The 17,336-nt window shown below is 49.5% G+C and overlaps 2 protein-coding genes across 2 annotated transcripts in view; one reads left to right on the top strand and one right to left on the bottom strand.

Moving 5' to 3' along the window:
• Nucleotides 1-5,124: 5,124 nt before the first annotated feature.
• Nucleotides 5,125-7,663, bottom strand: LOC119932054 (extensin-like). The gene is made up of 5 exons (XM_038750870.1): nucleotides 7,380-7,663; nucleotides 6,794-7,253; nucleotides 5,917-6,719; nucleotides 5,419-5,789; nucleotides 5,125-5,327 (listed from the first exon to the last, which is right to left on the bottom strand). Exons 1-5 carry the CDS (start codon nucleotides 7,661-7,663, stop codon nucleotides 5,125-5,127), a joined length of 2,121 nt encoding a protein of 706 aa, XP_038606798.1.
• Nucleotides 7,635-17,336, top strand: part of GCFC2 (GC-rich sequence DNA-binding factor 2) — a 26,587-nt gene continuing 16,885 nt past the window's right edge. The window contains exons 1-4 of the mRNA XM_038751212.1: nucleotides 7,635-7,914; nucleotides 10,873-11,016; nucleotides 15,342-15,569; nucleotides 16,326-16,420. Of these exons, the coding sequence (XP_038607140.1) occupies nucleotides 7,662-7,914; nucleotides 10,873-11,016; nucleotides 15,342-15,569; nucleotides 16,326-16,420 (720 nt within the window). The 5' untranslated portion in view covers nucleotides 7,635-7,661. The remainder of the gene's footprint in view (nucleotides 7,915-10,872; nucleotides 11,017-15,341; nucleotides 15,570-16,325; nucleotides 16,421-17,336) is intronic.

Raw genomic sequence — 17,336 nt, 5'->3', positions numbered from 1 at the left:
CTGCTTTTTCATCAGTTCGGGTTTTACAAAAGTATGGTCTGAAAATTACAAATGCTGTTTGATAAGCATGGCAGAGAAATGTATCGGGCAGAAAGCTCTTTTTTCTCTTTAATTAGTCTGGTAAATGAAAATCTACCAGCTTCCTACTATCGTTATCTTTACTAATTATAGCACAAATTTTCAACTTGGGTTTCTTGGGAGATATTTCTAGTAATGGAATAGACATCCTCTAATCCGGTTTCAAATATGCTTCAGTTTACTAATTAAAATGCCCAAGTTCACACGGGAAGTTAGGAGTTTAGGGGTGGTGCAAGAACTCTTGAAGTGCAAGAACCATCAAGAAAACAGCTCCAGGAAACCAAAACAGGTTTTACCTAGTATTTTGTTCTCCTTTTGGTTTCCATCCAATATAATTTACAATCCAGAAGAATGAATTAAAGCCTACCTCCCTTAGGTCTCTGAGCTCCTTTTCGTGCTGCAGATACATGAGACTCCACATTACCATGTCTTCCAAAGGGTTTGGTGAAGATTAATTTAAGCTATAGGAGAGTGATTATTGCAACTCTCAGAATTTGAAATATTTCTCGTTTCATTCTCTCCTCTTTCCAGGCTTTTCTGTGTTTCCTTTTCCTCTCTCATTTTTCTTCATTTTTTTTCCCCGCCGTGGGTTATTATTTTCTCATCCATCTTACTGGAATAAAATAAAAGGTCCAGTTAAATTACCATAATAACTAAATAGTTTGCAGGTCCTTGGTTTGTAAAACTGCAACCCCACCCAGCACGATTTATAGATGACAGAGACTTCAGATTTCCTTTGTGTGCACATTAAATATATGTTCCCTAAGATAAGATACTTAAGGAATTCATACTTGGTAAGTTTCCTCTTATAAGATCTGTCAAAAAAACAATTTATGTTTTCAAGAGAAGATCCTCAAAAAACTACCCCCAAGCATATGGAGACTTTATCTTCTTTGCAAACTAAACAATCAAGCATGCAAATACCTCCGAGAGATTATTTCCAGTTATTAGTACAACACTAGACTGTGAGCCCACTGTTGGGTAGAGACCGTCTCTATATGTTGCCAACTTGTACTTCCCAAGCGCTTAGTACAGTGCTCTGCACACAGTAAGCGCTCGATAAATACGATTGAATGAATGAAGAACAAAGCTGAGAGATGGAATTTTCTTGGATTTTAACTTTTCTTTGTAGGAGCAACAATATCAGCAAACTCGGAAAAGTCATCGCTTTTTGAAATGGGCGCCGATTTTTTTAGTGGTATTTGACAAGTGCCGGGCACTCTGCTAAGGGCTGGGGTGGATACCAGGTAACCTACCACACGGGGCTCACGGTGTGACTCCCCATTTTACGGATGAGGTAACTAAGGCACAGAGAAGTTAAGTGACCTGGCCAAGGTCACACAGCTGACAAGTGGTGGAGCTGGGATTAGAACCTAGGTCCTTCTGATTCCTAGGCCTGTGCGGCGGGATCTAACTGAAGCCTTAAAATCAACGGACTACCTTCCTAAATTACAGCAACTCTGCAACCTTCAGAGTCCAAAGCAAATTTACTTTTACAATTCTGAATAGTCACAGGGAAATTATTTTTATGAAGGAGCGTGACCTAGTGGAAAGACTAACAGGCCTGGGAGTGAGAGGACCTGTGTTCTAATCCCTTCTCCGCCCCTTGCCTGCTGTGTGACCTCGGGCAAGGCACTTAATTTCTCTGTGCCTCAGCAAGCTCAACCGTAAAACAGGGATTGAGATTGTGAGCTCCATATCCCAAGTGAGCCGTTTTTAAGGGGAACCCCCAGCTGCCTAGACCCTGCTTTAAAGGCAGAAACTGATCTTCGATAATTCCTCAAACAAGGATAGGAAGATGGAGGTGGGAGACATCTAAGGGAAATAGCTTCCTAATCCCGTCCAGATACCAGAGAGTCGGTGCTTTCTGCAGGTCAGTCATCTATCTGGATGGGGGTTGGAGAACAATAACGATTGTTATTAAGCGCTTACTATGTGCCGTGCACTGTTCTCAGCGCTGGGGTAGATATAAGATAAATCAGGTGGCCCCATGTGGGTAGGGACTGTCTCTAGATGTTGCCAACTTGTACTTCCCAAGCGCTTAGTACAGTGCTCTGCACACAGTAAGCGCTCAATAAATACGATTGAATGAATGTGGGGCTCACCGTCTTAAATCCCCATTTTACAGATGAGGTAACGGAGGCACAGAGAAGTGAAGTGACTTGCCCAAAGTCACACAGCTGACTTTGACCATGACCTCTGACTCCCGTGCTCTTTCCACTAAGCCACTGTGCCTCCGAAGAAAGGCAAGAAGAAAGACCTCTGAAGAGACCGGTTTCTGGGGCGGTTTGTTAGCCTAGGTCCAGACCTCTGGGGAATTTAGCTGCGGTTCTCGCATACAGAAGGGCTAGCTTAGACGCCCTGATCCGAGCAGCTTGAGGCCGGATAGCCCTTGATGAGTTTTCTAGGGACAGTAACAGGTCCCAAGAATGGCAAAACAAGGGCTAAAGAAGGTTAGGTTTTATCAGGGTGGGTGATATTACCGATCCCTTATCCTGTCTTATCACTCACCCCATCCAGGCTCGATGACCTCATCAGCCCCTTGCTGACCTCCCTGCCTCCCGTCTCTCCCCACTCCAGTTCATACTCCCGTCCGCTGTTCGGATCGTTTTTCTACAAAAACCTTCAGTCCCTGTTTCCCAAATCCTCCAGAACCTCCAGTGGTTGCCCATCCACCTCTGCGTCAAAGAGAAACTCCTCACCATCGGCTTTAAAGCACTCGATCGCTTTGCCCCCTCCTACCTTACCTCACTGATTTCCCACTACAACCCAGCCCACGCACTTCACTCCTCGAATCCCAACCTACTCAGCGTACCTCCATCTCGGTGCCGAACTCTTGCCCACCTCCTACCTCCTTCCCTTCCCCCACAGCACCTGTAGATATGTATATATGGTTGTACATATTTATTACTCTATTTATTTTACTTGTACATTTCTATCCTATTTATTTTATCTTGTTGGTATGTTTGGTTCTGTTCTCTGTCTCCCCCTTTTAGACTGTGAGCCCACTGTTGGGTAGGGACTGTCTCTATGTGTTGCCAATTTGGACTTCCCAAGCGCTTAGTACAGTGCTCTGCACATAGTAAGCGCTCAATAAATATGATTGATTGATTGATTGGCCTGGAACATCCTCCCTCTTCACTGTCGAAGGACGAGAACTCTCCCCACCCTCAGAGCCTTGCTGAAGGCTCATCTCTTCCAAGAGGCCTTCATTTCCTTTTCTCCCACTCCCTTCCGCACCACCCTTGCACTTGGATTTGTACCCGGCTTTCGTCCCCCCTCAGCCCCACGGCACTTTTGTCCGTAACCGTAATTTATTTATATTAATTTCTACCCCTCCTTCTAGACTGTAAACTCACTGTGAGCAGGGAACACGTCTACAGTAAGTAATCGTTGAATACGGCTGATCCCCTCCCCGAGGCCTTAAATCTGGCAAACGTCCCAAATGCTCGGTTAATCAGGACATCCTTGGGATAAGGACTTTGTGGAAGATTTTGCTTTTCCATCCTGTATTGATTTGGGGGTGAGCTGTACTCTTGGGAGCCTTTAATAACATCTTCCTCGGGCTCTTGGATAACACCTCCGAACAAGGAGCATACTGCGAGACGATGAATGAATTGTCGCTGATTTTACCTTCTGACATAGTCTTCTCTCGCTTCACCTGCTACTTCTCCTAGCAGGAGAAGCAGCGGGGCTTAGTGGAAAGAGCACGGGCTTGGGCGTCAGAGGTCGTAGGTTCTAATCCCAGCTCCGCCACTTGTCAGCTGTGTGACTTTGGGCAAGTCACTTAACATCTCTGTGCCTCAGTGACCTCATCTGTAAAATGGGGATTGAGACTGTGAGCCCCCCCCATGGGGCAACCTGATTACCTTGTATCTCCCCCAGTGCTTGGCACACAGTAAGCGTTTAACAAATGCCGTTATTATTATTATTACGATTATTATTTGTCTGTGTGACTTTGGGCAAGTCACTTCACTTCTCTGAGCCTCAGTTCCCTCGTCTGTAAAATGGGGATTAAGACTGTGAGCCCCCCCGTGGGACAATCTGATCACCTTGTAACCTCCCCAGCGCTTAGAAGCCCACTGTTGGGCAGGGACTGTCTCTATATGTTGCCAACTTGGACTTCCCAAGCGCTTAGTACAGTGCTCTGCACACAGTAAGCGCTCAATAAATACAATTGATTGAACAGTGATTTGCACATAGTAAGCGCTTAATAAATGCCATCATTTTATTTATGGTGTCTGGCACGTAGTAAGCATTTAATACCACCGAGAAAGAAAGCAAAAAACAAGAACAACGAACGGTAATAGCACTTGATGGCATTTACCTTGGAGCTTGAAAGATTAACCGTAATCCATATGCAATGTCCTTTGTTATTTTATGCTCCTTCTTCCTAAATCCTTCTCTTCCTTCCTTCATCAACCGCAATTATTGGGCGCTTACTGCGTGCAGAGCCTTAAAGGGGAAGACCCTACGGAAGATAACATTCATTCAATCGTATTTAGTGAGCGTTTACTGTGTGTGCAGAGCACTGTACTGAGCGCTTAACATCTCTGGTTCTTAGTACAGTGCTCTGCACACATTCATTCATTCATTCAATCGTATTTATTGACACGGTAAGCGCTCAATAAATACGATTGATGGATTGATTGAGACTCTGAGCCCACTGTGGGCAGGGACTGTCTCTCCTTGTTGCTGAATTGTACTTTCCAAGTGCTTAGCACAGTGCTGTGCACACAGTAAGCGCTCAATAAATACAATTGAATGAATGGTGGCTTTTTCTTCTTCATTTTTCGGTTAATATTTAAGTTTTTCATTAGAGTCCATTCCCCGTGGGCACGGCTACCCCTCCCCCCCAACGTTTGTTCCCTTAACGCGATGTAGGCCCAGGGCGTGTCTACCCAGTCTGTTGTAGTACACTCTCCCGAACGCTCAGTACGTTCCCTTCCTTACAGAAAGGTCTCTGGAAATCCCCTGGGTTGATTGACAGGCCTTGGGGACGCTCAACAAGTGGTTGCCTTCGACGTGGCTTCACGAGGGCATCCACTACACCGCCCTCACACAGGGCTCGCGCGGGGGGGCGGGGCCGACCGCTGAGGGGCGGGGCGGCCAGCCAATGGGAGGCGTTCGTGGAGGGTAGGGCGGGGACGCGCATGCGCAGATCTGCCTGGGTTCCCCGCCCATCCCTCTGCGCGGGGCGTCAAGGCCGCCCTCACACAGCGTGGGCACGCAGGGGGCGGGGCCGATCTCTGAGGGACAGGACGGCCAGCCAATGGGATGCGTCCGTGGAGGGTGGGGCGGGGACGCGCATGCGCAGGTCGGCTTGGGCTCACCGCCTACCTCTCCGCGCGGGGGCGTCAATAAGACCGCCCAAACGCAGCGCGCGCCCGCGCGCGCGCAGGGGGGCGGGGCCGAACTCTGAGGGACAGGACGGCCAGCCAATGGGAGGCGTCCGTGGAGGGTGGGGCGGGGACCCGCACGCGCAGATCGGCTTGGGCTCGCCGCCGACCTCTCTGCGCGGGGGCGTCAATAAGCTCGCCCTCACACAGCGCGCGCGCAGGGGGGCGGGGCCGAACTCTGAGGGACAGGACGGCCAGCCATTGGGAGGCGTCCGTGGAGGGTGGGGCGGGGACCCGCACGCGCAGATCGGTTTGGGGGCGCCAATAAGACCGCCCTCACACAGCGCCCGCGCGGAGGGCCCGGGCCGAACTCTGAGGGACAGGACGGCCAGCCAATGGGAGGCGTCCGTGGAGGGAGGGGCGGGGACCCGCACGCGCAGATCAGCTTGGGTTCGCCGCCAACCTCTCTGCGCGGGGGCGTCAATAAGACCGCCCTCACGCAGGGCGCGCGCGCAGGGGGCGGGTCCGGGCACTGAGGGGCGGGGCGGCCAGCCAATGGGAGGTGTCCGTGGATGGCGGGGCGGGGACGCGCATGCGCAGATCGGCTTGGGCTCGCCGCCGACCTCTCTGCTGGGGGGGGGGGCAATAAGACCGCCTCACGCAGCGCGCGAGCGCGCAGGGGGCGGGGCCGAGCTCTGAGGGGCGGGTCGGCCAGCCAATGGGAGGCGTCCGTGGGGGGGGGCGGGGCGGGGAAGCGCATGCGCAGATCTGCCTGGGCTCGCCGCCGACCCGTCTGCGCGGGGGCGTCAAGGCCGCCCTCACATAGCACGCGCGCAGGGGGCGGGGCCGAGCTCCAAGGGGCGTGGCGGCCAGCCAATGGGAGGCGTCCGTGGAGGGTGGGGCGGGGACCCGCACGCGCAGATCGGCTTGGGGCGCCAATGAGACCGCCCTCACACGGCGCGCGCGCGGAGGGGCGGGGCCGAGCGTTGAGGGACGGGGCGGCCAACCAATGGGAGGCGTCCGTGGAGGGTGGGGCGGGGACCCGCACGCGCAGATCGGCTTGGGTTCGCCGCCGACCTCTCTGCGCGGGGGCGTCAATAAGACCACCCTCCCACAGGGCGCGCGCAGGGGGCGGGGCCGGGCAGTGAGGGCCGGGGCGTCCAGCCAATGGGAGGTGTCCGTGGAGGGTGCGGCGGGGACGCGCACGCGCAGATCTGCTTGGGCTCGCTGCCGACCCCTCTGCGCGGGGGCGTCAATAAGACCGCCCTCACACAGCAAGCGCGCAGGGGGCGGGGCCGAACTCTGAGGGGCGGGGCGGCCAGCCAATGGGAGGTGTTCGTGGAGGGTGGGGCGGGGGCGCGCATGCGCAGATCTACTTGGGCTCGCCGCCGACCCTTCTGCGCGGGGGCGTCAATAACACCACCCTCACACAGCGCGCGCGCGCAGGGGGCGGGGCCGAGCTGTGAGGGGCGTGGCGGCCAGCCAATGAGAGGTGCCCGTGGAGGGTGGGGCGGGGACGCGCATGCGTAAATCTGCTTGGGCTCAATGCCGACTCTTCTGCGCGGGGTGTCAATAAGAGCGCCCTCACATAGCGCGCGCGCGCAGGGGGCGGGGCCGAGCGGCCAGCCAATGAGAGGCGTCCGTGGAGGACGGGGCGGGGACGCGCACGCGCAGATCTGCTTGGGCGCGCCGTCGACCCCTCTGCGCTGGGGCGTCAATAAGACCGCCCTCACACAGCGCGTGCGCAGGGGGCGCGGCCGGTCACTGAGGGACGGGGCGGCCAGCCAATGGGAGGCGTCCGTGGAGGGTGGGGCGGGGACCCCCTTGAGCGGGGGGCTTCAATAAGACCGCCCTCACACAGAGCGCGCACAGGGGGCGGGGCCTGGCACTGAGGGGCGGGGCGGCCAGCCAATGGGAGGTGTACGTGGAGGATGGGGCGGGGACGCGCATGCGCAGATCTGCCTGGGCTCGCCGCCGACCCCTCTGCGCGGCGTCGTCAAAATGAATTGACTAGGAATGAGGCGGGGGGCGGGGCTGAGGGCCGGGGCGGCCAGCCAATGGGCGGTGTCGGCGGCGCGCGTGCGCGGAGGGGTTTGGTTCTCGCGCCCCCCACCCCGCGCGCGGGGCTGTGTCTCCCCTGGCGGGGGGGGGGGGGCGCGCGTGCGCAGAAGGGTGTGGGCCCGTGCGGGCCGTGCGTGGGGGCGGGCGGGTGCAGTGGTTAGCGCTGGAAAGTGGGCAGCCGCCATGTTCCACAGGCCGCAGCGCAACTTCCGAAGGCGGAGGGCCTCCTCCTCCTCCTCCTCCAGCAGCAGCAGCAACAACGCTGAGGAGAAGAAGGAGGAGGAGGAGGAGGAGAAGAAGGTGGACAAGGAGGAGGAAGAGGAGGAGGAAGGGTCAGGAAGCGGGCAAGAAGGCCCAGAGGGGCCCGGGGCCGAACATGAGGAACCAGGCCCAGGCCCAAACTCACCCCCGGCTGTCGGGCCTGACGACCCCCAAGGTAACGACCACCCCCGGGCTGTAATAATAATAATAATAAGGGTACTTATTAAGCACTTACTATGTACATGAGGGATTGTCAGCATCATCAGTCGTATTTATTGAGCGCTTACTGTGTGCAGAGCACCGTACTAAGCGCTTGGGAAGTACAAGTTGGCAACATCTAGAGACAGATCATCATCATCAATCGTATTTATTGAGCGCTTACTGTGTGCAGAGCACCGTACTAAGCGCTTGGGAAGTACAAATTGGCAACATATAGAGACGGTCCCTACCCATCAGTGGGCTCACGGTCTGAAAGGGAGAGACGGGGAACAAAACCGAACATACTAACAAAATAAGATAAGTAGAATAGATATGTACAAGTAAAATAAATAAATAGAGTAACAAATATGTACAAACATCATCATCAATCGTATTTATTGAGCGCTTACTGTGTGCAGAGCACTGTACTAAGCGCTTGGGAAGTACAAATTGGCAACATATAGAGACAGTCCCTACCCAACAGTGGGCTCACGGTCTAAAAGGGAGAGACGGGGAACAAAACCGAACATACTAACAAAATAAGATAAGTAGAATAGATATGTACAAGTAAAATAAATAAATAGAGTAACAAATATGTACAAACATCATCATCAATCGTATTTATTGAGCGCTTACTATGTGCAGAGCACTGTGCTAAGCGCTTGGGAAGTCCAAGTTGGCAACGTATAGAGACGGTCCCTACCCAACAGTGGGCTCACAGTCTAAAAGGGGGAGACAGAGAACAAAACCGAACATACTAACAAAATAAAATAAATAGAATAGATATGTACAGGTAAAATAAATAAATAAATAGAGTAACAAATATGTACTAAGATGTATACATATGTACAGGTGCTGTGGGGAAAGGAAGGAGGTAAGGCGGGGGGGTGGAGAGGGGGAGAGGAAGGAAGGGGCTCAGTGTGGGAAGGCCTCCTGGAGGAGGTGAGCTCACAGTAGGGCCTTGAAGGGAGGAAGAGAGCTAGCTTGGCGGATGGGCAGAGGGAGGGATTAAGTCTGTGAGCCCCACGTGAGAGAACTTGATTACCTTGTATTCACCCCAGCGCTTTGAACAGTGCTCGACACATAGTAAGCGCTTAATAAATGCCATCATCATGTACAAAGCACTGTTCTAGGCACTGAGGAGGTTGCAAGGTGATCAGCTTGGTTTTGTTCTCTGTCTCCCCCTTTTAGACTGTGAGCCCACTGTTGGGTAGGGACTGTCTCTATATGTTGCCAACTTGTGCTCTGGACACAGCGCTCAATAGATACGATTGATTGATTGATACAAAGCACTGTTCCAAGCACTGGGGAGTTTACAAGGTGATCAGGTTGTCCCATGGGGGGCTCACGGTCTTAATCTCCATTTTACAGATGAGGGAACTGAGGCACAGAGAAGTTAAATGACTTGCCCAAAGTCACCCAGCTGACAAGTGGCAGAGCCGGGTTTTGAACCCATGACCTCTGACTCCAAAGCCCGGGCTTTTTCCACTGAGCCACGCTGCTTCCCATAATCTTAATCTTGTATATATGTTTGTACATATTTATTACTCCATTTGTTTATTTGTCCATACTTGTTCTATTTATTTTACTTTGTTCATTTGTTTTGTTCTCTGTCCCCCCCCCCTTCTAGACTGTGAGCCTGCTGTTGGGTAGGGACCGTCTCTATATCAGTCGGTCAATTGGAGTCAGAGGTCCTGGGTTCAAATCCCGGCTCTGCCGATTGTCAGCTGTGTGACCTCGGGCAAGTCACGTCACTTGTCTGGGCCTCAGTTCCCTCATCTGTAAAATGGGGATGAAGACTGTGAGCCCCACGTGGGACAACCTGATCACCTTGTATCTCCCCCAGTGCTTAGAGCGGTGCTTGGCACATAGTAAGCACTTAACAAATACCATTATATTATACAAGCAAATCGGTTTGTAAGCACTTATGTGCCCAGCGCCGTTTTAATCCCTGGGGTAGAGACAAGGTGATCAGGTTGGGCACAGTCCCTGTCCCATATGGGGCTCACACTTTTAATCCTCTCACAGGGTGTTAAGTGCTTACTCTGTGCCAGGCACTGTACTAAGCGCTGGGTGGATACAAGCAAGTCGGTTTGTAAGCACTTACTACGTGCCCAGCACTGTTCTAGATACAAGGTAGTTAGGTTAGGCACAGTTACTGTCCCACGTGGGGTTCACACTCACTCATTCATTCATTCATTCATTCAATCATTTATTGAGCGCTTACTGTGTGCAGAGCACTGTACTAAGCGCTTGGGAAGTACAGGTTGGCAACATATAGAGACGGTCCCGACCCAACAATGGGCTCACAGTCTCATCCCCATTTTACAGATGGGGGAACTGAGGCCCGGAGAAGTGATGACTCGCCCAAGGCCACACAGCAGACAAGTGGCAGAGCCGGGATTAGAACCCATGACCTCTGACGCCCAGGCTCTATCCACTAGGCCACGGTGCTCCTAGCAGCTGGCTGCGCATCTTCCTGCCCCCAGATCTTCGCTCTCAGAGAGAGGAGAGGCTCCCGTCACTGAACCTCTGCCAGCCTCAGTTTCACCATCCGTGAAAGGGGAGCTTCACTGGCCCTGCCATTCAGGGCTATTTGGGGGGAATCTATTGCAGCCTTGGACCAGCGTCTTTAGCAGTAATAACCATTGTGGTATTCATTAAGCTCTTTTTTATAAATAAAATGGTATTTAAGTGAATGGGTTCTTTTGTCAATTTTAAATATAAAAGGCGTGGACATGAAAGGATGGTTGCCACGCTTTGCAAGAACATTGTTCAGTGATGTGGAACTGCTTCCACGACAGTGGACAGTTTGAAACACCAAATATGCACCCAGTAAACATTCGATAAGTACCCCGTAGGTTGATGGATTGAAATCTTTTGGTTACCATTTCAATAACTGAAGCTAACGTTTCGCCTTTGTTCTTATGCTTAGCAATCCACCTGTCAAAATCCTGGATGCTTGATAATTCTGGAGATGAGGGGGATGAATCCCGTCCCTCTTCAGATAGCGAAGTTGACCACTATTCATCTTCTGAAAGTCAGTCCAGTGCTTCGCAGGAAAAGGACAGTTCACCAGGTAATTATGAAGCCTTTGGTTGGGATTAATCTCCTCCACTAGATTGTAACCCCCTTGTGAGTGGGGATCACAACTACCAACTGCATTCCCAATTGCTAAGCAGACTCCTTTGCACCCAGTAAGTGTCCAACAAATGCCAACGATCAAAATGTTTGTTCACAAAGAGTAGTTATGGACGGCTTCACGTTGGCCAGACGAGCATCTCTGCAACTCATAATCTAGAAGGAGGAAGGCAGGCCCAAAGAAGGGAAAAAAAGCAGGTTTTTTCTATCAATTGAGATAGGGCAAGGGGACATATGAAATAACAGCAGAATAGTTTGGCTGAAAAATCGGTCATAAATAAATAATAAATAAATAATGATGGCATTTATTAAGCGCTTACTATGTGCGATGCGCTGTTCTAAGCGCTGGGGAGGATACAAGGTGATCAGGTTGTTCCACGGGGGGCTAACGGTCTTCACCCCCATTTTGCAGATGAGGGAACCGAGGCCCAGAGAAGTTAAGTGACTTGCCCAAGTCACACAGCTGACAATTGGCGGAGCCGGGAATTGAACCCATGACCTCTGACTCCAAAGCCCGGGCTCTTTCCACTGAGCCACGCTGCTTCCCTAAATGTTGTGCTTCAGTGTGGCAAAGGAGCTGTGAAGTTTCCAACGGGAAATTTAAGGAAAAGAGAAGGTGACTCTCTGGAATAGTGCAAGCGCAATCCATCCTGAAGATGGAGAGGCAAGATGACGTCCTGAGGCTTTTTTCCATTTCACGATTAGCAAGAATTTGGACAGAGAAATTGTGGAAATAGAGGTTTGTGGACAATTTGTTCATCTAAATCAGTAGCATGTACTGAGCTCTGCTAAGTACCAAGTGCTTGGAGAATTCAGAAGAATTAGAAGAGGCCTCAAGGAGCTTAATCTAGTAGGGGAAACAGGCATAAATTACAGATAGAGTCAGTAGGGTATATAAGATATGTATAGAAGTGCTATAGGGGTTGTGTTAATATGTTTTAATATGAGAAGCAGCGTGGTGTAGTCGATAGAGCTTGGATCTGAGAGTCAGAAGGTCATGGGTTCTAATCCACTTGTCTCATGGGTGACCTTGGGCAAGTCACTTCACTGGGCATCAGTTACCTCATCTGCAAAATGGGGATTGAGGCTGTGAGCCCCACCTGGGGCAGGGACTGTGCCCAACCTTATTTGCCTGTGTGTCCCCCCAGCGCCTAGTACAGTGCTTGGCACCTAGTAGGCGCTTAAAAGATGCTGTTTTGTTGTTATTATAGTATATCACTATATATATATCACAGTCTTTTAGACTGTGAGCCCACTGTTGGGTAGGGACTGTCTCTATATGTTGCCAACTTGTACTTCCCAAGCGCTTAGTACAGTGCTCTGCACACAGTAAGTGCTCAATAAATTGATTGATTATTATTGTGTAAGTACCTTGGGCAATGAAGAAGGGATGAAGAGGTAGTTGGGGATTATAAAGTGTGGTAGGGATTGCTCAGGAAAGGCTCTTTAGAGGAGATGTCCTCTCGAAAGGGTTGACGAGGATGGGGTTATCAGTGGTCCCGGGGATACGATGGGAAGGAAGAGGATGAGCGAAGAAGTAGAGCGGGCGGGTTACCTGGAGGGGAATGAAGATTGGGAGCTGAGTTTTAGTGGGAGAAGAGAGTGGACAAGGAGGAGGGCTGAGTGCTTTAAAGCCCGTGGTCAAGTTTCTGCTTGAGTCAAAGCCCGGGCAACAGCCGCAAGCTTTGAGGAGTGGGAAAATCATACAGTAGTGTGACGTGTTCATTTATTTTACTTGTACATATCTATTCTATTTATTTTATTTTGTTAGTATGTTTGGTTCTGTCCTCTGTCTCCCCCTTTTAGACTGTGAGCCCACTGCTGGGTAGGGACTGTCTCTATATGTTACCCACTTGTCCTTCCCAAGCGCTTAGTACAGTGCTCTGCACACAGTAAGCGCTCAATAAATACGATTGATGATGATGTGTTAGAAAAATGATCTGGCCATCCAACGCAGTGTGGGCAGGAGAGGTGAGAGCCTGGAGGCAGGGCAGTCAGTCAGCAAGGGGAGCGATGCCTGTCAAGCCTGGATATGGCAAATTCCCGGACCAGCGTAGTGGGCATTTGGACGTCATCGTTGAAATTGGTTGTGCCTTAAAATGTTTTTCCTTTGAAATAATAAGTTTCCTTTTCCATCGCACCTTAATGCTTCTTCCTTCCCTAAATTCCCCTTCTGGAGTTATCATCTAGAAAATGTTACCAGTGAATCTAGCTGGTAGTGTTGTTGAATGCTCACTCTGTATTGAATGCTCACTCTGTTTCTAAACGCTGGGGAAGATAGCAATATCCAGATGGTCCGTAATTTAGGAGATTTTGAATTATGAAGGACAGCGCTTACGACTTCTCTAAATTCAACCGTATCAGCTTTTCAAAACATTATTTCTAAATAGAACTTTGTTTCAGCTTTTCGACATATTAGTTCCACCTTCACAACTAGCCTCATTTCAGGCGTTGGCTCTGGGTAAGAATAATAACTGTAGTATTTGCTAAGCACTTACTACGTGCCAAACGCTGGGGTGAAAGCAAGAGAACCAGGTCCCACGTGGGGCTCACAGTCTTAACTAGGAGGGAGAGCAGGCATTGAATCCCCATTTTACAGATGAGGGAACTGAGGCCTAGAGAAGTGAAGTGACTTGACCAAGGTCACCCAGCAGACACGCGGCGGGGTCGGGATTAGAACCCAGGTCCTCTGGCATCCAGGCCATGCTGCATCTTATGCCAGTGTGCGTACGTATGTGAATGCATAGGAGCTGCAGGCATTTAGGGAAACAATTTTCAAAGATATGTTGGAGAGAGAACTCGAGGCGGAGGTTTCAAGAGGGCCGAGGCCAGTACGATAGTTGTCCACATCTTCAAATAGAGTCACCGGGGAGGGTCGACACCTATTTTACTTCTCAAGAAGTAAAAGTCAGCTCTCCTATCGTGGGACCCTTTGAACTGATAGAAATGCATTCATGCAGCCTTATTACTCCTCTCTAATGATTGACTACACAATTCTGGGTAATTTTGGTAAAAAAACAGGGTGTCCGACCGGAATCAATCCCTCCTGTTGTAGCCGCCCCAGCGCTTAGTGCAGTGCTTGGCACATAGTAAGCGCTGAACAAATGGCATCGTAATCATCATTATTTTTGACACTGATCCTCCATTTTGACCGACACAATTTGCGGTAACTGATTGGACGTTGGAGCACTCCCTGTCTCGGATCAGCCAATTAATAAATGGTATTTGTAGAGCACTTATTATGATGATAATAATAATAGTGGTGGCATTTAAGTGCTTACTATATGCCATCCCCGTAGTGGAACCAGTCTCCCCCTGTGCCACGGGACACCTGGTATCAGCAGCCCGTCTTTACAACTGCACGCTGCCGTATTTTGTCTTTTTCCAGAACATTGGTTTGTCTGGAACAACGGGGAGCCTGAGGAATGCCTCGTCCCCCTCTCCATCCCCTCCATCTTACCTCCTTCCCTTCCCCACAGCACCTGTATATATGTATATATGTTTGTACATATTTATTACTCTATTTTATTTGTACATATCTATTCTATTTATTTTATTTTGTTAGTATGTTTGGTTTTGTTCTCTGTCTCCCCCTTTTAGACTGTGAGCCCACTGTTGGGTAGGGACTGTCTCTATGTGTTGCCAATTTGTACTTCCCAAGCGCTTAGTCCAGTGCTCTGCACAGAGTAAGCGCTCAATAAATACGATTGACGATGATGATGAACGCCCCCTCCTCCCGTCATGTAATAAAAATAGTAATGAGGATGATATTCGTTAAGCGCTTACTCTGTGTCAGGCACTGTTCTAAGCTGCTGGGGTAGATACAAGCTAATCAGCATGGGCACGGTCCCTGTCCCACGTGGGGCTTAATCCCAGTCTAAATCCCCATTTTACAGGTGAGGGAACTGAGGCACAGGAGCGAAGTCACCGGCCCCCCCGTCACACAGCAGACAAACCCGGGCCGGGAAGTTCTGAATCCGAAACTTCTGACTCATGCACAGGAGCTTCCCATAGAAGATGAACAAACATCCCTGTGGAGTTAACACGGTAGTTGTCGTGTGTTTTATTTAGGGAGGATTCTTTAAATGCAGTTATTTGAATAATAAAAAAAAAACCGTCCTATCTCCTGACTTCGGTCCCGTGCATTAAAAGATAATCAGATTTTTTATAGTAGTTGCCTTACGGAAGGTGAAGGGTAATACTTAGCGTGCCACACTGTAATTTTTGTGATTTTCGCCTTTAATGTATTTCCGTTCACTGCAGTTAAAATTCCTGATGCGGCTTACATCCAGGCAGCCCGGAGAAAACGGCAGTTGGCCAGGTCCCAGTGCAGCTTCATACCTCTGAATACAAATCCAAAGACGGGTGACAAGCCCTTCGATCTCAAGAGCGGCGATGCAGATAGTGAGGATGAACCCGATGATCATGAAAAGAGAATTCAGTTTGCTCCCAAGCCCCAAACTCTGAAACAGAGAATGACTGAAGAAACATGTAAGAAACATACACCTTTCGGAGTATGAAAAGTATGAAAAATGAGGTCTGATAAAAACATTTTGTGGGTTTGGGCTCACTGATTGCGAGCTTCTTGCAGCATTTAATTCCTAGATCAATATCTTTTAACAAAGGGCAAACAACAATACTGCTGGCATTTTCCCTTTTCCAGCACACCCACTTATTTGATTCCGTATTAAGGTAAAAGAAAAACTCTTTTGAGGGGGGAATCTCTGGAATCTGTTATTACTCCTGGTTGCTGCTCTTAAAACTAAAATTGAACAATTTGAATGACTTTTTTTAACACTTTTTATACAAGGAAAATGTTTAGTTGCTGAAAAATCTATTAAATGCTAAAATTTCTGTACATTCTTTGAAGTATCTTGTTCCATCTGTAAAAGGTATCCACACTTCTCTTGATTCTCAGTAACGTGTCTGCTCTTAAAACCAAAATTGAACAATTTGAATGACTTTTTTTAACACTTTTAATATACAAAGAAAATGTTTAATTACAGACAAATCTATTAAATGCTAAAATTTCTGTACATTCTTTGAAGAAGTATCTTGTTCCATCTGTAAAAAGTATCCACACTTCTCTTGATTCTCAGTAACGTGTCTTAGGGTTTAAAATTATTTTCACTTTTTCTGTCTTAATAACCTGATTTGTTTTTAGAGTTTTCCTAGTAGTGAAAGGGGGAACTTGTGCAGGATGAGAGAGGTGAACACTGATTGCATTCTTAATGTTTTTAATTGTAGCATCTCCAAATGACGACTCACGTGAAAGCCAGGAAGACGAAACGCAAGATATTTGGGAACGACAACAGATGAGTAAAGCGGTCAAAATCACACAAGTAATCATTTTTATTCTAATCTTTTAAAAAAAGATTTTTTTTAAATGGTATTTGAAAGAGCTTTCTACATGTCAGACACTGTTCTAAACAGTGGGGTGGATACGGGTTAATTAGGTTGGACACAGTCCCTGTCCTGCGTGAGCCTCACAGTCTAAGGAAGGAGAACAGGTATCGAGTGCCCATTTTACAGTTGAGGAAACTGAGGCACAGAGAAGTTAAGTGACTTGCCCAGGGTCCCACAGCAAGCGATTGGCAAGCTGGGATTAGAACCCAGGCCCTCTGACTCCCAATTCCATGTTCTTTCCACTAGGCTTCTAAATTGTTCAAACATATTACATGGTTTTTCATGAGAGGATAATTTTGAGTAATAATAATAATAATGATGATGGCATTTAAGTGCTTACTATGTGCAAAGCACTGTTTTAAGTGCTGGGATAGCCACAAGGTAATCAGGGTGTCCCACGTAAGGCTCGCGGACTTGACCCCCATTTTACAGATGAGGAAACCGAGGCCCAGAGTGTCCCCCGTAGGGCTTGCGGACTTGATCCCCATTTTACAGATGAGGAAACTGAGGCCCAGAGAAGTTAAGTGACTTGCCCAAAGTCACACAGCCGACAAGTGGCAGAAGTGGGATTAGAACATCTGACTCCCAAGTCTGGGCCCTTTTCACTAAGCCACGCTGCTTCTCTGTGATACAGCAATTGCCTATTGAGAAGGGAAGCAGCGTGGCTCAGTGGAAAGAGCCCGGGCTTTGGAGTCACAGGTCATGGGTTCAAATCCCGGCTCCGCCAGTTAGCTGTGTGACTTTGAGCAAGTCACTTCACTTCTCTGCACCTCAGTTACCTCATCTGGAAAATGGGGATGAAGACTGTGAGCCCCCCGTGGGGCAACCTGCCTTGTAACTTCCCCAGCGCTT

Source organism: Tachyglossus aculeatus, chromosome 9 (assembly GCF_015852505.1).
Source record: "Tachyglossus aculeatus isolate mTacAcu1 chromosome 9, mTacAcu1.pri, whole genome shotgun sequence".
NCBI lineage: Eukaryota > Metazoa > Chordata > Mammalia > Monotremata > Tachyglossidae > Tachyglossus > Tachyglossus aculeatus.
The sequence above is the reverse complement of the archived record's forward strand: the minus strand, read 5'-3'. Positions and strand labels throughout refer to the sequence as shown.

Bases quoted from the DNA above. Each gene is read 5' to 3' on its own strand.
- LOC119932054 (XM_038750870.1), bottom strand. From the start codon at position 7,663: ATGGCGGCTGCCCACTTTCCAGCGCTAACCACTGCACCCGCCCGCCCC. The intron at 7,254-7,379 runs GCAGATCTGCGC...GTCTTATTGAAG, and splicing joins GGGGTCGGCGGCGAGCCCAG to CCCCCCGCTCAAGGGGGTCC. The intron at 5,790-5,916 runs GTGAGGGCGGTC...CCTGTCCCTCAG, and splicing joins CCCCTGCGCGCGCGCCCTGC to AGTTCGGCCCGGGCCCTCCG.